This window comes from Dendronephthya gigantea, unplaced genomic scaffold (genome assembly GCF_004324835.1).
Source record: "Dendronephthya gigantea isolate DGI-Jeju-01 unplaced genomic scaffold, DenGig_1.0 000233F, whole genome shotgun sequence".
In the NCBI taxonomy this organism is placed as follows: Eukaryota; Metazoa; Cnidaria; class Anthozoa; order Malacalcyonacea; family Nephtheidae; genus Dendronephthya; species Dendronephthya gigantea.
The window spans coordinates 122,800-137,540 of NW_021163243.1; the positions used below are offsets into that span (position 1 = coordinate 122,800).

The following is a 14,741-nucleotide window of genomic DNA, read 5'->3' on the forward strand; positions in this document are numbered from 1 at the left end:
AAATGATCAATAATCCAGCTTTATAAAAAATACGCGAGAAAATTAACGACAATCGAGAATTCCAGCGATGGTCGAATTTTTTATACGAAAGTCGAATTTATTCGGACAGTAATTTCGGTCAGCGGATTATTACTTCGTGGACAACGGCGGCAAATATGGCGGACGTTGAAGAGCTCCAACCAAAAGTTGGTATCGCAAAGATTTGTTTTATTCACGGTCGCATTGATGGCTTTCGCCGATTAGTGATTTATTTATGTTGCTGTTAAAACAAGGAAGCTGGCACTGTACTAAACTCTTTTAAAAGTGGAGTTGAGAAGTTAGGTCACCATCCAGAATGTGTGGCGATAAGAGCGCTGAAAATTTTGACGTTCATGCTGGAAAATAGAGGCATGGAGAGAGGTAGTTTGATTGCTGGTAAAAGCGGTGTAAGTGGTTACATAGTATTACTGGTTAGGGGCCCTCAGCCTCACAATAACGAGTTCAATTACTAAGTTTTTCGCTTTATTTATTTATGACAAACTGTGTCATATAGTCTTATCTGAGAATTAATTAAAGACGATAGTGTGAATTTTACCAATTACATGAGTTTGTGCTTCAGCTCACTTTGATGCATCAACAAAAAAGCCTTTTATTGATATTTATGAAACGTCAAACACAACACGTAAAAGTAAACACCCGCGTAGTTAAATTCATAATAATTTCAACGAGTCATAACCCGTTCTATTATCAGTTTCCAAGGAATAATATCTTTGAACGAATAGTAAGTATCGCGAAGAATTTTAATAACCAGAAAATTATTTTAGAGTTTCCACCAAACTACCTCCGTCTTTAGCTGCCTTACATGCTTGTTCCCATTTATTCCAATCGGTGCATTTGGATGAAATATCATTGTCTTTGTAGAATGTGAACTTCCCCTTGACATGTTCACCCTGCCAAGGCATAGGACCAGACTCCTGGTACATAAACGTCGCCTCACACCACCTTGAAGAAAAAACCTGGTATAAGCCAGGTATCTCAATCTCGTATTTTAGCTAACTCAGCGCTCGGAAAGATTGTCAAAATAAAAGGCCATTCTGCAGTAGTTATTGAATTCTATTCTTAAATTTGTTCCTCATGGAATCAGTGGGTATTTTATGATAATGTTTAGTTATAAGAACTATAGCTCAGACAAATTTGAAACAAAAATAAAGTATATTTAAAGGGCTTTGAAATAAAAATCATGAAAATTAAGGTTGCAAAGTTGGTTCGGAAATACAATTATAGCAGTCTTCCTCGATCAACCAGGATTTTGTTACACATTCACAATTTTGGGAGACTAACTCGCAACTAAACCAGAAAAACGCGCACTTTTAATATTCATTTTTTTATGCAATTTCCCTATTTCGGTATCGTATAAGACGAAATTCCCCCTTGTTGGGTAATTATATAATTGTATGATTAATAATTTCTATATTTGTATATAAGACATTTAATATGTGGAATAACACTCACAACTGCCTAAAATATGGGCAAAAACACCTTAATCTCGACGAAGGCCATTCCCTGGCTTCTACAGCATATTAAACTGTTTCAGTCCGACCATGTTGCGCGGTCACCTAATTCTTATAGCTTATGAAGGTACTGGACTTTTATTGCGTTACCTGTGCTCAAACCCAAAGCCTGTTCTTAGCTCATCTCCTGGGTTGTTTATGCCTGTCGCCCTGAAACGAACTTCATGATTGCTAACTGGAAACATTACCGTTACCTCCGGCCTGTTCACATGTACTTTCACCATGTGTTCCTGGCTAAATCGGTCAATCCATTTGAAACCGCTTTGTGGTGCTTCACCGCAAAGACGATCCTCAGTATAAGAGCTCCTGTCCGCAGTAATGCCAGTCTCCTTTATTTTAAGATAGTTTGGGCCGGTATGACTCATTTTGTGACTTCGATTCTGGAATAAATTTCAGCTTACAGATATTCTTACTCGTCGAAACAGAATTTGTGAACTAAATAAATACCAATTTATAATTGCGTGCTGTTATATATTTGCGTGTCGTGAGCTGTTATTATTTACATACATATTTACGTCAGTGTTGCTATGACCAAAACCTATAAAGACAAAGAGATTTTGTAGATAAATAGCTTATTATGAAAAGAATTTTTGCAAATGCACCATCCGAAGCTATAAAAACATTAACTTTTATCAGTAGTAAAATCTCCATACTTTTTCAAAATAAGAACTTAGTCTTGCGAAAGGCTAGTCTCGAAATGAATCTGCCATTTGTAGGAAATAAAAGCGAATAAAGAAACTCTAGAGAATTTAAAGTGCACGAACAATGGAATCAAAACGCATCATTATTCCCACGATTCACGACGTTGTTATTTTAACCGCCAATAGTGGGCGTCTTGGCGAGGTTGAATAGGCGAGCAAGTCTTAATTAATGTAGCTAAATTAATGTAGACCTACTTGCACCCTACACATGGAAGATCTATGTGTATATGCATGTATAGCTATGGCAGAATAACTTAGATTTAACAAAATTTGAGAGCGAGATGTATTTCGTGGCACGATGCTACTGAGAACTTATAATTCATGGTGTCGGGAATTATTAACTGATTGTTATTTTAATGGTGTATTTACGTTAATGTTGCCATGCCTAAAGCCAAAGACATGCAGACATCAATGGCCGCTTATTATACAAAATTACAAAAAAGCCGAAGTATCTTATTTATGATTCAGTGACAAGAGCATTGCACCGGCATCGCAAATGCGTAGGTTCGATTCCTGCTGGAGGACCTATAGTATACTAATTCTTCCATCAACTGTTCCTGGCTTGAATTTGAAGCGTGTATGATTCCACTCGAAAATAAAGACCCTTTCAACCTCTAGAATTTACCCACATCGAGTGAAGTGCCAAAAATCATATAGAATAATATTATTTATTTCAAGCCTCGTAGAATAATCAAATATGATTAAATTTTCGTTAATATCCACACAGCCACAATAATAAGATTATTGATACCAATAAAGTAGAAAAAGAAACGAGCCAGTTCTTCTCGGGGAAAAATAACAAGGGCAAAATAACTAAAAATACCAATTAAAAGAAACCATTTGGTAATAAATGAGTTGTCGATTAACAAAAGTAGTAATAAATTAAAGATAAAAGAAAAGAGTGCCGTACATCGTTTGCCAAATACTATAGCAAATGTTTTTGTATTGGTTGCTTGGTCCGATGAATAATCCATGATCGTCGTGAAAGCGTGAAAAGCAGTGAAGGATATTTCAGGAACGCACTTGTGAACTGCCACGTCATTTATTGCTTTGTCGTAACTGAAGCCAGCGAGAAATAGACAAAATACAATAAAACCAATGCTAATTGAATCAAAAGGTGGCCTTTCTTTTAGTCTGACAGGTGGCATAGAGTAGGCATATGACAGAATTAACGAAACACTAATTCCAAATATGTTCAGAAAATCCTTTGTTAGGAGTGCCGTAGTGAGGATTATAAATGAAAACAAATGAGCTGTCTTCAACACAAAGGAATGATGCCTTGGATCTAGAGCAATTCCTTCTATTTCTCCCTTAACATGTTTTCTTGGATTGATCCTGTCCGTTTCAAAATCAAATACGTCATTGATGCCATATGCCACAAGATTGGCTGGAAAGGAAAGAACTATCAACTGACACCACGCCAACCACGTCAAATGAGTTGCCTGAGAAGCTGCAAATCCGTGAAAGAAGACCAGAGGTCCAAAAATCCATCCTATCGGTCTACTGACCCTTAACAAAAGGGCTATCTTCGAATGCTGCATTTCACAAACATTAATCTACAAAAGAAGGTAACTATGATTTATTTTGTCTATTCGGGGACAGAATACCTATTATCAGAAGTGTAACTAGAGATTATGCACATGCCACGACACCTGCCGGACTGATGACTGCCTGTGAATTTTTTGTTATTTCTGCCGTTTTAGTAGTAATATGTTGGCTTTTAATTGATATAAATTAATAAATTTATTTCAAATGAATTTTGATCTCCACAAATTAGTTAAACATGTCACACGGCAGACACCATAAAAGCAATGACGTAATGAAAAATTACGGATATCACGCAATAAACACTTGCGAACAAGATGGCTGCATTGGGACATTTTTATTACTGAGATGAACATCTGTCCGTCTTTCATCGATGATTCGGGCAGCTACGGCAGTACTGTTCTGGTAGGGCAGTTTCTGGGATTCAAACCATTACCATGGTGCATGATCTAGAGAGACTCTAAAGCCGCGTTTACACTTCAGGCCTAGACCTGTCCGGGACCAGGTCTACTGGGTGTCCCAGAAAAAAGTACTCCGGTTTGATTCATAATAGCTTCTATCTATTATGCTAAGCTATCTAGCTAAGCTATTAAACTGAAATAACTTTCACTAGATAGAGGGAAGACTAACTTAGGTTTTGATATATTACAGTTGTATTTTACTTTAAAATTTACGGAGATATCAATGTTCAAAATTGGTAGCATATTTCTGGAGGTGTCTAAATTATGCAAAAAACGCCGTATCAAATGTTAATCAATATAATTTAGACACATCCAGAAATATGCTACCAATTTTGAACATTGATATCTCCGTAAATTTTAAAGTAAAATACAACTGTAATATATCAAAATCTAAGTTAGTCTTCCCTCTATCTAGTGAAAGTTATGTCAGTTTAATAGCTTAGCTAGTTTAGAAGCTATTAATAATCAAACCGGAGTACTTTTTTCTGGGACACCCGCGGTAGGCCCGCAGTCTAGGTAATATGTACTACGTTCATCTTGTCTTTCTTGTTGATGATATCGGATAGCCAAAGCAATTGACAAAATACTTGGAAAAAGACCCAAAACATGCCGAAAAGTGGTAATACTATATGTATCCTATACAAATCATACTATTAAGTTCAAAAAATTTTCCGGACTAGGTAAAGCCTGATGTCCGGGCCTGGTCCATGGCTACGTTCTACTGACGGCATAGATTTTGTGTCCTAAACCAGGTCCAGGCCTGGTCTAGGCCGGATAAACAACGTTCACATCTAGGCCTAGGACTGGTCCAGGCAAGGTGAAAGCACGTAGTCTAAACGCGGCTTAAGAGAAGCAATAGAGAGAATAGGCAAATATTCATCTTCCCGCTTCTTAATTATGCCTGTTAATGCCTACGGATCGACCACCTTATTCTTCATTTGAAATCGTCCTGTACGATGGCTTTTTAGCTTAACCCAGTTCCTAGTCGAATGTTTAAATATTTCATTTAATCCCTGATCCCAGTGTTTGCTATTTTGGTTGCTACTTATTTATGGTCTTTTATGGAGTAGTTTGTTCGCTGATCTATACAGTAAACCTTTGGAGTAAAATTTACCTGGTATTGTAATGCGGTTCAAAATTTATCTCTTTGTTAATCGACTTTGGATTTTAGACATTGTTGATCAGTTATATACTGCTCAATATTGAAGATTTTTACGGCCTTTAGGACATCTTCATCCTTCCCCATCGTTATAATAATGGACGCACAAAGTTAAAAGTTGGATAACATTTGGCTAATCGGCATTATAATTGTAACCTTGTTGCCAAATCAGCTACTACACACATATAACAATTTATTATATTGTGACGTAATGCCTACTGACTCAGCCTAGAGGAACTAGCTATGTCATTTCGTTTCGCACATGCCTTTCGTAGAAGTACCTCAGACCAAGGTGCATGGCTATAGCTTGGTTGTGTTCAAACGTATTATGTTTCGTTTATATTCAAAATGTGCCGTTATTATAGCAATAGTGCAAAGACTCAGGTGCATATATTAAATGTGCTACTCTGAGTCACCACCTAGGTAAGCTGAAAAAATAGCTTGATCACGGTTGGAATAGAACCTACGACCTTTCAATTGGTTTGCTAGTCCAATGCTCCAGCGTGGTCAAGCTAATTTTTCAGGCTACCCGGTTGGTGACTCAGAGTAGCAACATCACAATATTCATTTCATATGCCATTATTATCCGAGCGCATTGCATGCAGGTACAAGTGAAGGAATGTATAAGAGCTACCTACCACAATGCAACACGCATAGCAAAATCGATATTTCCCTTGTCCGCTCGCTTCAGGCTCGCTCGGTGCGGCAGCAATTACATGATGTATTTTCATGTGCGGACATGCCTAACCGCTAGCTGCCCTCAGCGTTTCTACAATCTGACTAAGGGAATTTTCCAAGAGAAAAAAGCATTTTATACAAAGTATTGCAGCTCTCAGTGCTCTGCAGTCCGCAGGGCGCTAACATACTGCTGAAATTTGTTTATTACAATGACGTCATGTGGAAAAAATTGCCTATTATTCTCATTATTTCCATTTTTACCCATCATTCTCTGTTCCAAAAAAGTCCCCTATTATTCTAAAAGAAATTCAGGAATAATATGTGTGTCCCTAACTACATTGTACTTGTGCAAATATCATCATTCATAAACAATGTCATAGAATAAATAAATTGTTTAAGTTTAATTGTATTGGTAATAGAATTCATAAACCTTGAACATTTATCAAATGTTGGCTTTTTGGACCAAACTGAAATTAATTCCATTGTGTGTTGTTTATTAGTAATTATAATTCAACAAATGCCAGTGATGCCACCGAAGATCACAATTTTTATATTGTCTCTCTTTGCTCTAGTTTGTAGTCCCTTTGCTGTTCATCAAAGTGCTTAAAAAGTTTTTTTGTGGAAATGAAACTGCTCCTTTAGAAATTGAATGCCAGTGGCCCACATTTTTTTTTACATTTAAAGGCATCACTTATGACATGATATTCCTTAATAGTGGTGACTGGTGAATGAAATTATTGCTAGTATAGATTCTTAGTTTATTACTTGTCATGGTAATTAAAGCACATAGTCATAGACTTTTGGGTTGGATATATATAGTCAGTGAAAACATGCAGCCTTTGTCACCATCATCATGGCTATATTACTTGCCAACCCCACAAGTGGCCTTCATAGGGTCAACTGAAATAGGCTTTTTTGTGATGAACTGGTTATTATTACCCAAAGCTGGAGAGGCTGAACACCAGCATATAACACCACCTTTGTTTGGTCTAATATTATTTGACTCTATACAAGGTTTCATTTAATACTTTTCATAACATTGGTGTAAATTATTCAACGCAGCTAGTGTACCAATTACCGAAGAGGCGTTGTTGGCCTGTTCCTAACATTGTCATCTAAAATGCTATTTGCACATGAAAAACAATATGCAAGTATGTCAATGCCTAATTATCAACTAGTTGTTCGCATATGGCATCAAAATAAGGCACAATTATCTTAGTTAACTTCACAAAATTTACTCCAGCTAAAGAGAACAAACATACAGGTTGTCTTGCCTTTATCTCTCTATATCTATATATGATATTATTACTGGTGGTTAATAAAACTCCTAATTAAATCCATATATTGTATGTTGGGTTAAGACGTACATACTGTATAACAGTTATAAAATTTATATATAATAATTTCAATACTGTTTAATGAAATATATTAATATTAAAAATTGTGACTGGACTTCATCAGCCTATGATCGAATCAAAGCCCAACTGCACCTCAATCTTCTAAATTAAAGTATTACAACACAGCCTTGTCTGCAAAGGGCAGTTTTATACTTTCATCCCCCATGGTGCACTGTGCATTTGATTTAATGGTATTTATAATATTTACTGGGCTATTTATGCATTTAGGACATTCACCCATATAGCTCTGCAATGGTCTACATTTTCAAAGGGGAAATACGATTAGTTTCCCCTTTGAAAACTTAGACCATTGCAGAGGGGTGAATGTCCTTAATGTATAAATAGCCCAATAAATAATAAATACCATTTAATCAAATGCACAATAGTATTGTATAATAGTACAAAAAAAGTACTTAGATTAAGCTATTTCGATTGTTGACTTGTCAAGCACATTAGAATACACTTGAATGTGTTTGCCAGAATGTTATTCAAAATCGAACACGTGTTGTTCAACACGGGGAAAACACCAGAACGTATACAAGAATACAGGAGAAAAACATCAACTTACCGATAATCTACTTGTAATTTTTTGACAATAAACCGGTATCACAGTGTCGCAGTGATTGTGTTGTTACACCTCCAACAAAATTACAAAAGCACACATGACAAAAAAAGTACAGAGTGGACTCGTGGAGTGAAATCAAACGCGTGATTACAAAATCACACGACCGCTCAGCAGTCTCGTTCCCAGGCGCTTTAAATATAATGAATGTAGGAACCTACAGGCTTTTAAACAGATGAGTGGCTAAGCGGGGGTGCCATTGTGCCATTGTGCCATTTTTCCTTGTAATTTGATTGGATAGTTACACTGAAATACTAAATCTCATTGGTTATTTTGGTGCAGAGCTTCAATCTTATTGGCTTATAAATGATGTGGTTAATGCTCAGAAATAGTGCGATTTTGGAATTAATCACACTATTTTTAACAAACCAGATTGCAAGAAACACCATTGATTTCAAAATGAATACAATAAAATTGTTAATTGTTACGGAGGTGCTCCATACTCCTTCCGTCACAAATGTGTATTATATTAACTTTGGCGGGCATTACGGTGTATTTTGATATATTTGCCTGATCTGCCCAGCTGAAATAAATTTTAGCCCGCTGATCTAAGTTTAAGCCCGTTGGCCAATCAGAAGAAAGACTGAAGTGTTTATCTGTTGGTATTGCATAATCATTTTATACAAAAATCGTGTTCTTGGGCATAAATGTGTTCTTGGCCCTCCTCATGATTTTACTGAAAAGTCGCTACGCTCGGGCTAAAATGTATTCAGAGTAAAAAAAAAACACTTTTATGCCCGCGAATATCAACTCTATTGCCATATTGGCGTCGGGCCGTATGTCCGCATTCAAGCCCTGGGTATAAATTGTATGGTGACGCAAGGGGGGCAATAGGACCCCTAAAATCATTTCAGCCCCCTAATTCTCTCCCCCCCCTGGAATTTCAAACGATATTTATCTGTTTAGTTCATTGCATCACGGAAACCTGTGATGAACATAAAAGTGAAATATTTAATTAGAATACGTGCACATATATAGAAAAATGAACAGTAAAATAACCATGGAATGTGTATCTACACTGGTAGGAAATATTAAATGAAATTCTAAAGTTAGGTGCGTGCATACGTTTTTAAAATTTACATGGCAATATGTTTTGCCCCCCGAAAATTTATTTGCCCCTCCCATGCCACACCCCCCCCCCCAAATATTGAAGTCTGGCGCTGTTGGCCCTGATTAGTCGATAGCTTTTAAATTCCAATCTCGTTCCCGAGGGAGGCAGAGACATCTGTCCCGGTGAGGGAACAAAGGCTCTGGGATAATTGAAATCAGAAATGAAATCTGTCCGGGCAGATGTAGTAATTTTGTAATAAAAACTGTTACAAACGGGAAGCCAGGATTTTTTTATTACCCCAGAGCCTAATTCCATTGCCTTTGCTTCCTTGCCAGTAGCCTACCTTGCCAGAGGAGATCGCTGGATCGCGGAACGGGGTTGTTTAAATTCAAAATATGTATCTGTCCTGACACAAAAATGGATTTTAGATATTTTAATCCTTATTGGCATTATATACGATATTCGAAAACCGAATGCAATAGCTATTTTGTCATGTCGGAAAACTGAAAACTGCGAAAAAGCCGGGATTGGTGCGAAATCGATGTTGTGATGTCACAATAGGAACCGGTCAGTATTTCATTCATTAGAAAAACATTATAGTGTGTATATATTATTCACTCAGTGAGAGCAACAGCGCATAAAAGGCATTCAGATTAAAAATATGCCGAATTTTTGTATTGTATGTGGTTGCTCTAATGTATCCAATGCGGGAAAAGGAATCTCGCTACATTTTATACCGTTTTCTGGTGACGAAAAGCCAGAAGCTAAAAAGACGGCATTGCAAGTACGCGTGTGCAAGACGAACCACAGAAACCAAGCGAGCTTACGTATACATCATGGAAACGAAAGGAAAACTGCATGCTAATCGATACTTCTCTTAGCAATATACGCCAACAAATCATATTCATTCGTATTGTACTGTACATAATTTGCGTAACTGAAATTCACTGAAGCGACTCTACAATAGGAAACACGGAAGGAATTGTCCTCATTGTGTTTACATTGTTGCGTGACTTCCTACTCTTATATGTTCGATTCTACGTCTTATACGTTCATTTGCACAAGCTGGTAAGGGATCTCTCATGCAGTTCTATTGCCAAGGTTCCCAATAACCAACCGTATGAATCTTCTTTATGCGCACTTCGATAGAATCTACAAATTTTTAAATTTCTTGATAATTTCAAAATATACATTTGGGCCAATATTTTCATTTACAATACAGTAAAATAATGAGTCTAAATGAACTGAACGTCAAGATGAGCCAAATTGGCTAGATGATGAACGTATATGGACATATGATGGACGACCGAATGCATGCTGGTGTCGTTTCGAATCACCGTTTCTCAATTCCTGTATAACAAGCTCGCTCTTCAGAACTTCTTTGAACTCCTCAATTTCCATGCAGCACTGACACTCTAAGGAGTTCTAAACGACAGTCACATTTACACGTGAAATATAATCTGCTATAGATTTGTGTGCAGGTACGAAAATTTGTCTCGCAAACTTTGTCACCCAAACTTTGTCTCGCAAGCTAAGTCACGCAACCAAAGACGCGCAACTAAAATGTTATTTAAACGAAAACCATTCTTCCAGTTTTTTAATTTCATCAAGACTCCTTCGGAGGTCTTGTCAGCGATCGTCATTAGGCTGCTTTTTCTCGCGATGACTATAAAGCTATTCTTCGTCGGTAACAGGTTCACCAATACATATATGGACCAAAGCTAGGTTCATCATAGTCTGTTAGGCCGTTGGCTGTACTTGTGCTGATTTCAAATATTTTTGTTCCCACACGCCAAACCGCGCAGTTTTTGCGCAACTCACGGCCAAAGTTCTACATTTTCATTATAATACCAAGAGCCATGATGAATTCCGCGGTAGCTTTGATCTTTCGGCAACGTTACTTGAAGTATTTCCGTCTTTGAGGAACGTGGGCTCATATTAAATAACTCACATTATAAAATATAAATATGGATGAACCACCAAGAGTATAGTTAAACGCTTTCTGCACAACAATGTTTTATTCATTTCGAAAGTAAATCTAGGGAATTGGGACTTTTAGCTTCTCATTCAAGTTAACACATTAACCGGTCGATAAAACCTGAAATATTTCAAGGATGATAAACTTGGCGATTTATCACTAGTCTTCGCGTGTCGATTTTGAGGTAGACCGATATCCTATCATATCCAGATGTAAGCATCAAAAACCTCGAAGGCAACAAGTGGGCATGCGGTGGATTGGCAGTAATCAATATATATGGAGCTGAGCAGAAACTGCCGACACAATGGAGCAAATTTCTTAACCATGGCCGAAACAAAGAAGATCTTGTTCGGTTTTTGTTTGTACAGTGGAGTACATACGCATCATTCATGTTTAGCGGTATTATAGTCTACGTTTGCCATGATGACAAATGCCATCGCCTTAACCCAGGTATTAAAGGTGCACTTATCACGATTCGAAAAATAGCGACATTATCTTGTGTCTTGTGATCATGAAAAAGCTGACACAAGAATACTACTTCATGCAAATCATGAATGCATGCGTCTCAATCATATGGAACAAATTGCCCGAACGCATCCAGCGAAAGCCGGCTTGATGTTAATTCGGAAGATGATTTTGGAAGTGATATGGAGGGTGAAAACTAACGTTCTATACACCCAATGTAAACTAGAAAGTCCAAGACAGTATCACGGAACAAATCTGTGTTTTTCCATAGGCTATATGACTTTAGTTTTTTAAACTTTAAGATTAAATTGTAAATAGTTTATATTTATTCGTATTGTATTTTATATATCTTCAAAATGATTAATATATTACCGTGTAAAAAGCGTTATTCTGGACAAATAATCATCCATATTTTCCGATTCGATTGTTTATGCGCTTACGTTTCGTGAGTACGTACGTCTCATTACTTCAAGTAACGAAGTCGAAAGATCAAAGATACCGCAGAATTCAAAATGGTGCTCAGTTGATGAAAATACCGGACTTTGGGCGTACATTATGATAAAACTGCGTGGTTTGACGTGTGGGAACAAATATATTTGAAATCAGCAGATTTATTTACCTAATTGCCGTTTAAATATGTTAGCACCGCGGTAAGGGCGACGGAATTCAATTTCTAGCCTTAAGTAGTTTGGCCACACAGACACTGACGGTCTAAATACTTCGATCGTCAGCAGAATATAATTCCAACTTGAGTGGTGAATATGGTAACTATCGCTTTCCGTATCTGAACTGGATTACTGATGATCCTTTTTTGCCGAAGTTAAAATGCTGATCGTAAAGCGCGAGATGCCAGACCGGTTCCTACTGTGTCGTATTAGTAACCAATTTCCTGGCCTCGAGGTTTTGAAAATCTCTTGCCGTTAAAATTTGAAAATTTTGAATTTCAAAGCGCTATTACTCGGCTAAAAAGCCTCAAATGTAATTTCGTTTAGTATTTTTGTTATCCAAGTTTCATGAGGATTTCAAAAAGTTGAAATTCATTTTTGTGTTAGGCTCTAAAGTTTTGTTTCGCAATAGTTGTGGTGCGCTTATCAAATCTTGGGCCACTTTTCCGATGCGTGATTTGATTTTCCACACATGATACAACTCCCCTACGAGTCACGAATAAACCGTTCTTTTTATTGCGATTCGATTAAGTTTAGGTTCAAAAATATATTTAATACATGTGCATTTTTAAAGATAATACCGCTGCTATTTAAGCTGTAAAGATGTGGTCGCGTATGGAGCGTTAAAACGTCGCACACGATTATAGCCCCGTTTAATTACACTACACTCAATTTATCGGCACGGCTAAAATATTCGCGCCCGGCCTTTGTATTATAGCCTGGAGACTTATAAAACTTGGGTACGCGTACCCATTTTAACCGTGCCTTGCATGCCAATAAATTGACTGTAGTGTAAACGGGGCTCATATCATCCGTGCTGGGCCTTTGTGTTTGTCGCAGAATTCACTGGCTTCGTTCAGTAAATTGACCTGCACCTGACGCTGGTTTTTATTTTATCTTCAATTTACAACAATTTTACATAACAATTTTCGTACAACAATCTAAACAATCTCAAAACGCTCTAAAACAATCTGGCTATATAATACAGCTCTACACATTTGTTATAGTCCCTGTTCGGAAACCGTTCTGACGTACTTCATTTACCTCAAACCACTAACTTGGCACAACCAAAATACTTTGGACATCGTGCCCGTTTCGATACATTTTGGCAAAAACAACTAGCTAATACATTTAGCATCGTTTCCTGTTATTTTTCGTTATTTTACATTCATCCTGTTTGTTCCATGCATTCTATAGTAAATATATTTATCATTCACATAAACGCATTGACAGTGACCACCACGCACATTTACATACACGAGTAACGCCAGAGAAGCACCTATCTTCCTATTGTTTATAATATAAGTGTGATTCCAAGGGCTAACGCGCGTGCAATGTGAGGCTATAATTGTGAGGCACTAAAATGAGTCAAGTTCTGAAAACCAAAGCGCTAATGTCGGCGAAGAAAAATTCGCGAAAATAGAGCTGAATTTCTTGCTGTTAAGTCGCTCGCTGAAAACAAACCCAGTTTGCAACATCCTAAATTACATGTAATGAGTATCGCTCTAATACTTAGATTCTGTCGTTGCCCTGTAATTTTTTCTTATATTAAAAATAAAATTTAAAAAAAACTCGTCTCGTGCCTTTATGGTGTAATAATGCACTCGGGGGAATGTTGAAAAAATACCCGAGAAGCTTGAAAACACTTGTCTCGCCTCGTGTTTTACAAGCTTCTCTGGTATTCTCCCAACATTCCCCCATTGTGCATTATTACACAATAAAGGCACGCGCTACTCGTTTTTTAATTCGTAAATAATACATCTATCAAATTCCAACATTCAAAAGATACGTAAACTTTTTGTTAATTGGTCGTATTTTTGTCCGTTTTGACAGTGAACTGTTGAAGTTACGAGTGCTTAACAATTCAGCTCATAAAATTCCGGTGAAATGAGGTCTGTCTGGAAACTGACTACTTAGGATTATTTTTTAGGTTAATTATTTGGTGTCGATGGAATAGAATGCGATATGTCACAGTTCATAATAAATATCTTAGCGACTTTTAATTTTTTTAATTGTAACCAAACATGCACGCAGTGGCGTATCTAGAACGATAATTGGGTGAATATATCCAGTTCTACCAGACGGATTTCTTTTGTAAGTGCAATAGCTTACAATAGAAATCCGTCGGGCAGAATTGAATATATGAATATTCACCCCCCAATTATGAATTATCGTTCTCGTTACGCCCCTGTATGCACGCAGTTCTGAACAGTGGCGTAGCCAGCATCGATAATTGGGGGGGCCATATTCATATATTCATGTTAACAGACTGTAAAGACAATTGATTTGAAAAGAAATTAAACCTGCGTATCACGAATATATAAATATTGGCCCCCCCAATTATCGTTTTGGCTACGCCACTGGTTCTGAAATTAGAGTTATAGTCGACAAAATATTCTCAATCATATTATTAGTGTATCGAACATAATCTCAGACGGTAAATTACGATCCAAGTTAAGAAGAACCAAA

At 37.1% G+C, this 14,741-nt stretch overlaps 1 protein-coding gene across 1 annotated transcript; it reads right to left on the reverse strand.

Moving 5' to 3' along the window:
• Window positions 1-135: 135 nt before the first annotated feature.
• Window positions 136-2,007, reverse strand: LOC114540390. The gene is made up of 2 exons (XM_028560580.1): window positions 1,641-2,007; window positions 136-981 (listed from the first exon to the last, which is right to left on the reverse strand). Exons 1-2 carry the CDS (start codon window positions 1,913-1,915, stop codon window positions 795-797), a joined length of 462 nt encoding a protein of 153 aa, XP_028416381.1. The 5' UTR covers window positions 1,916-2,007; the 3' UTR covers window positions 136-794.
• Between the last annotated feature and the right edge of the window lie 12,734 nt (window positions 2,008-14,741).

Coding starts and splice junctions, on each gene's coding strand:
- LOC114540390 (XM_028560580.1), bottom strand. CDS start 1,915: ATGAGTCATACCGGCCCAAACTATCTTAAAATAAAGGAGACTGGCATT. Junction 982..1,640: donor GGCTTTGGGTTTGAGCACAG/GTAACGCAATAA, acceptor TTTTTCTTCAAG/GTGGTGTGAGGCGACGTTTA.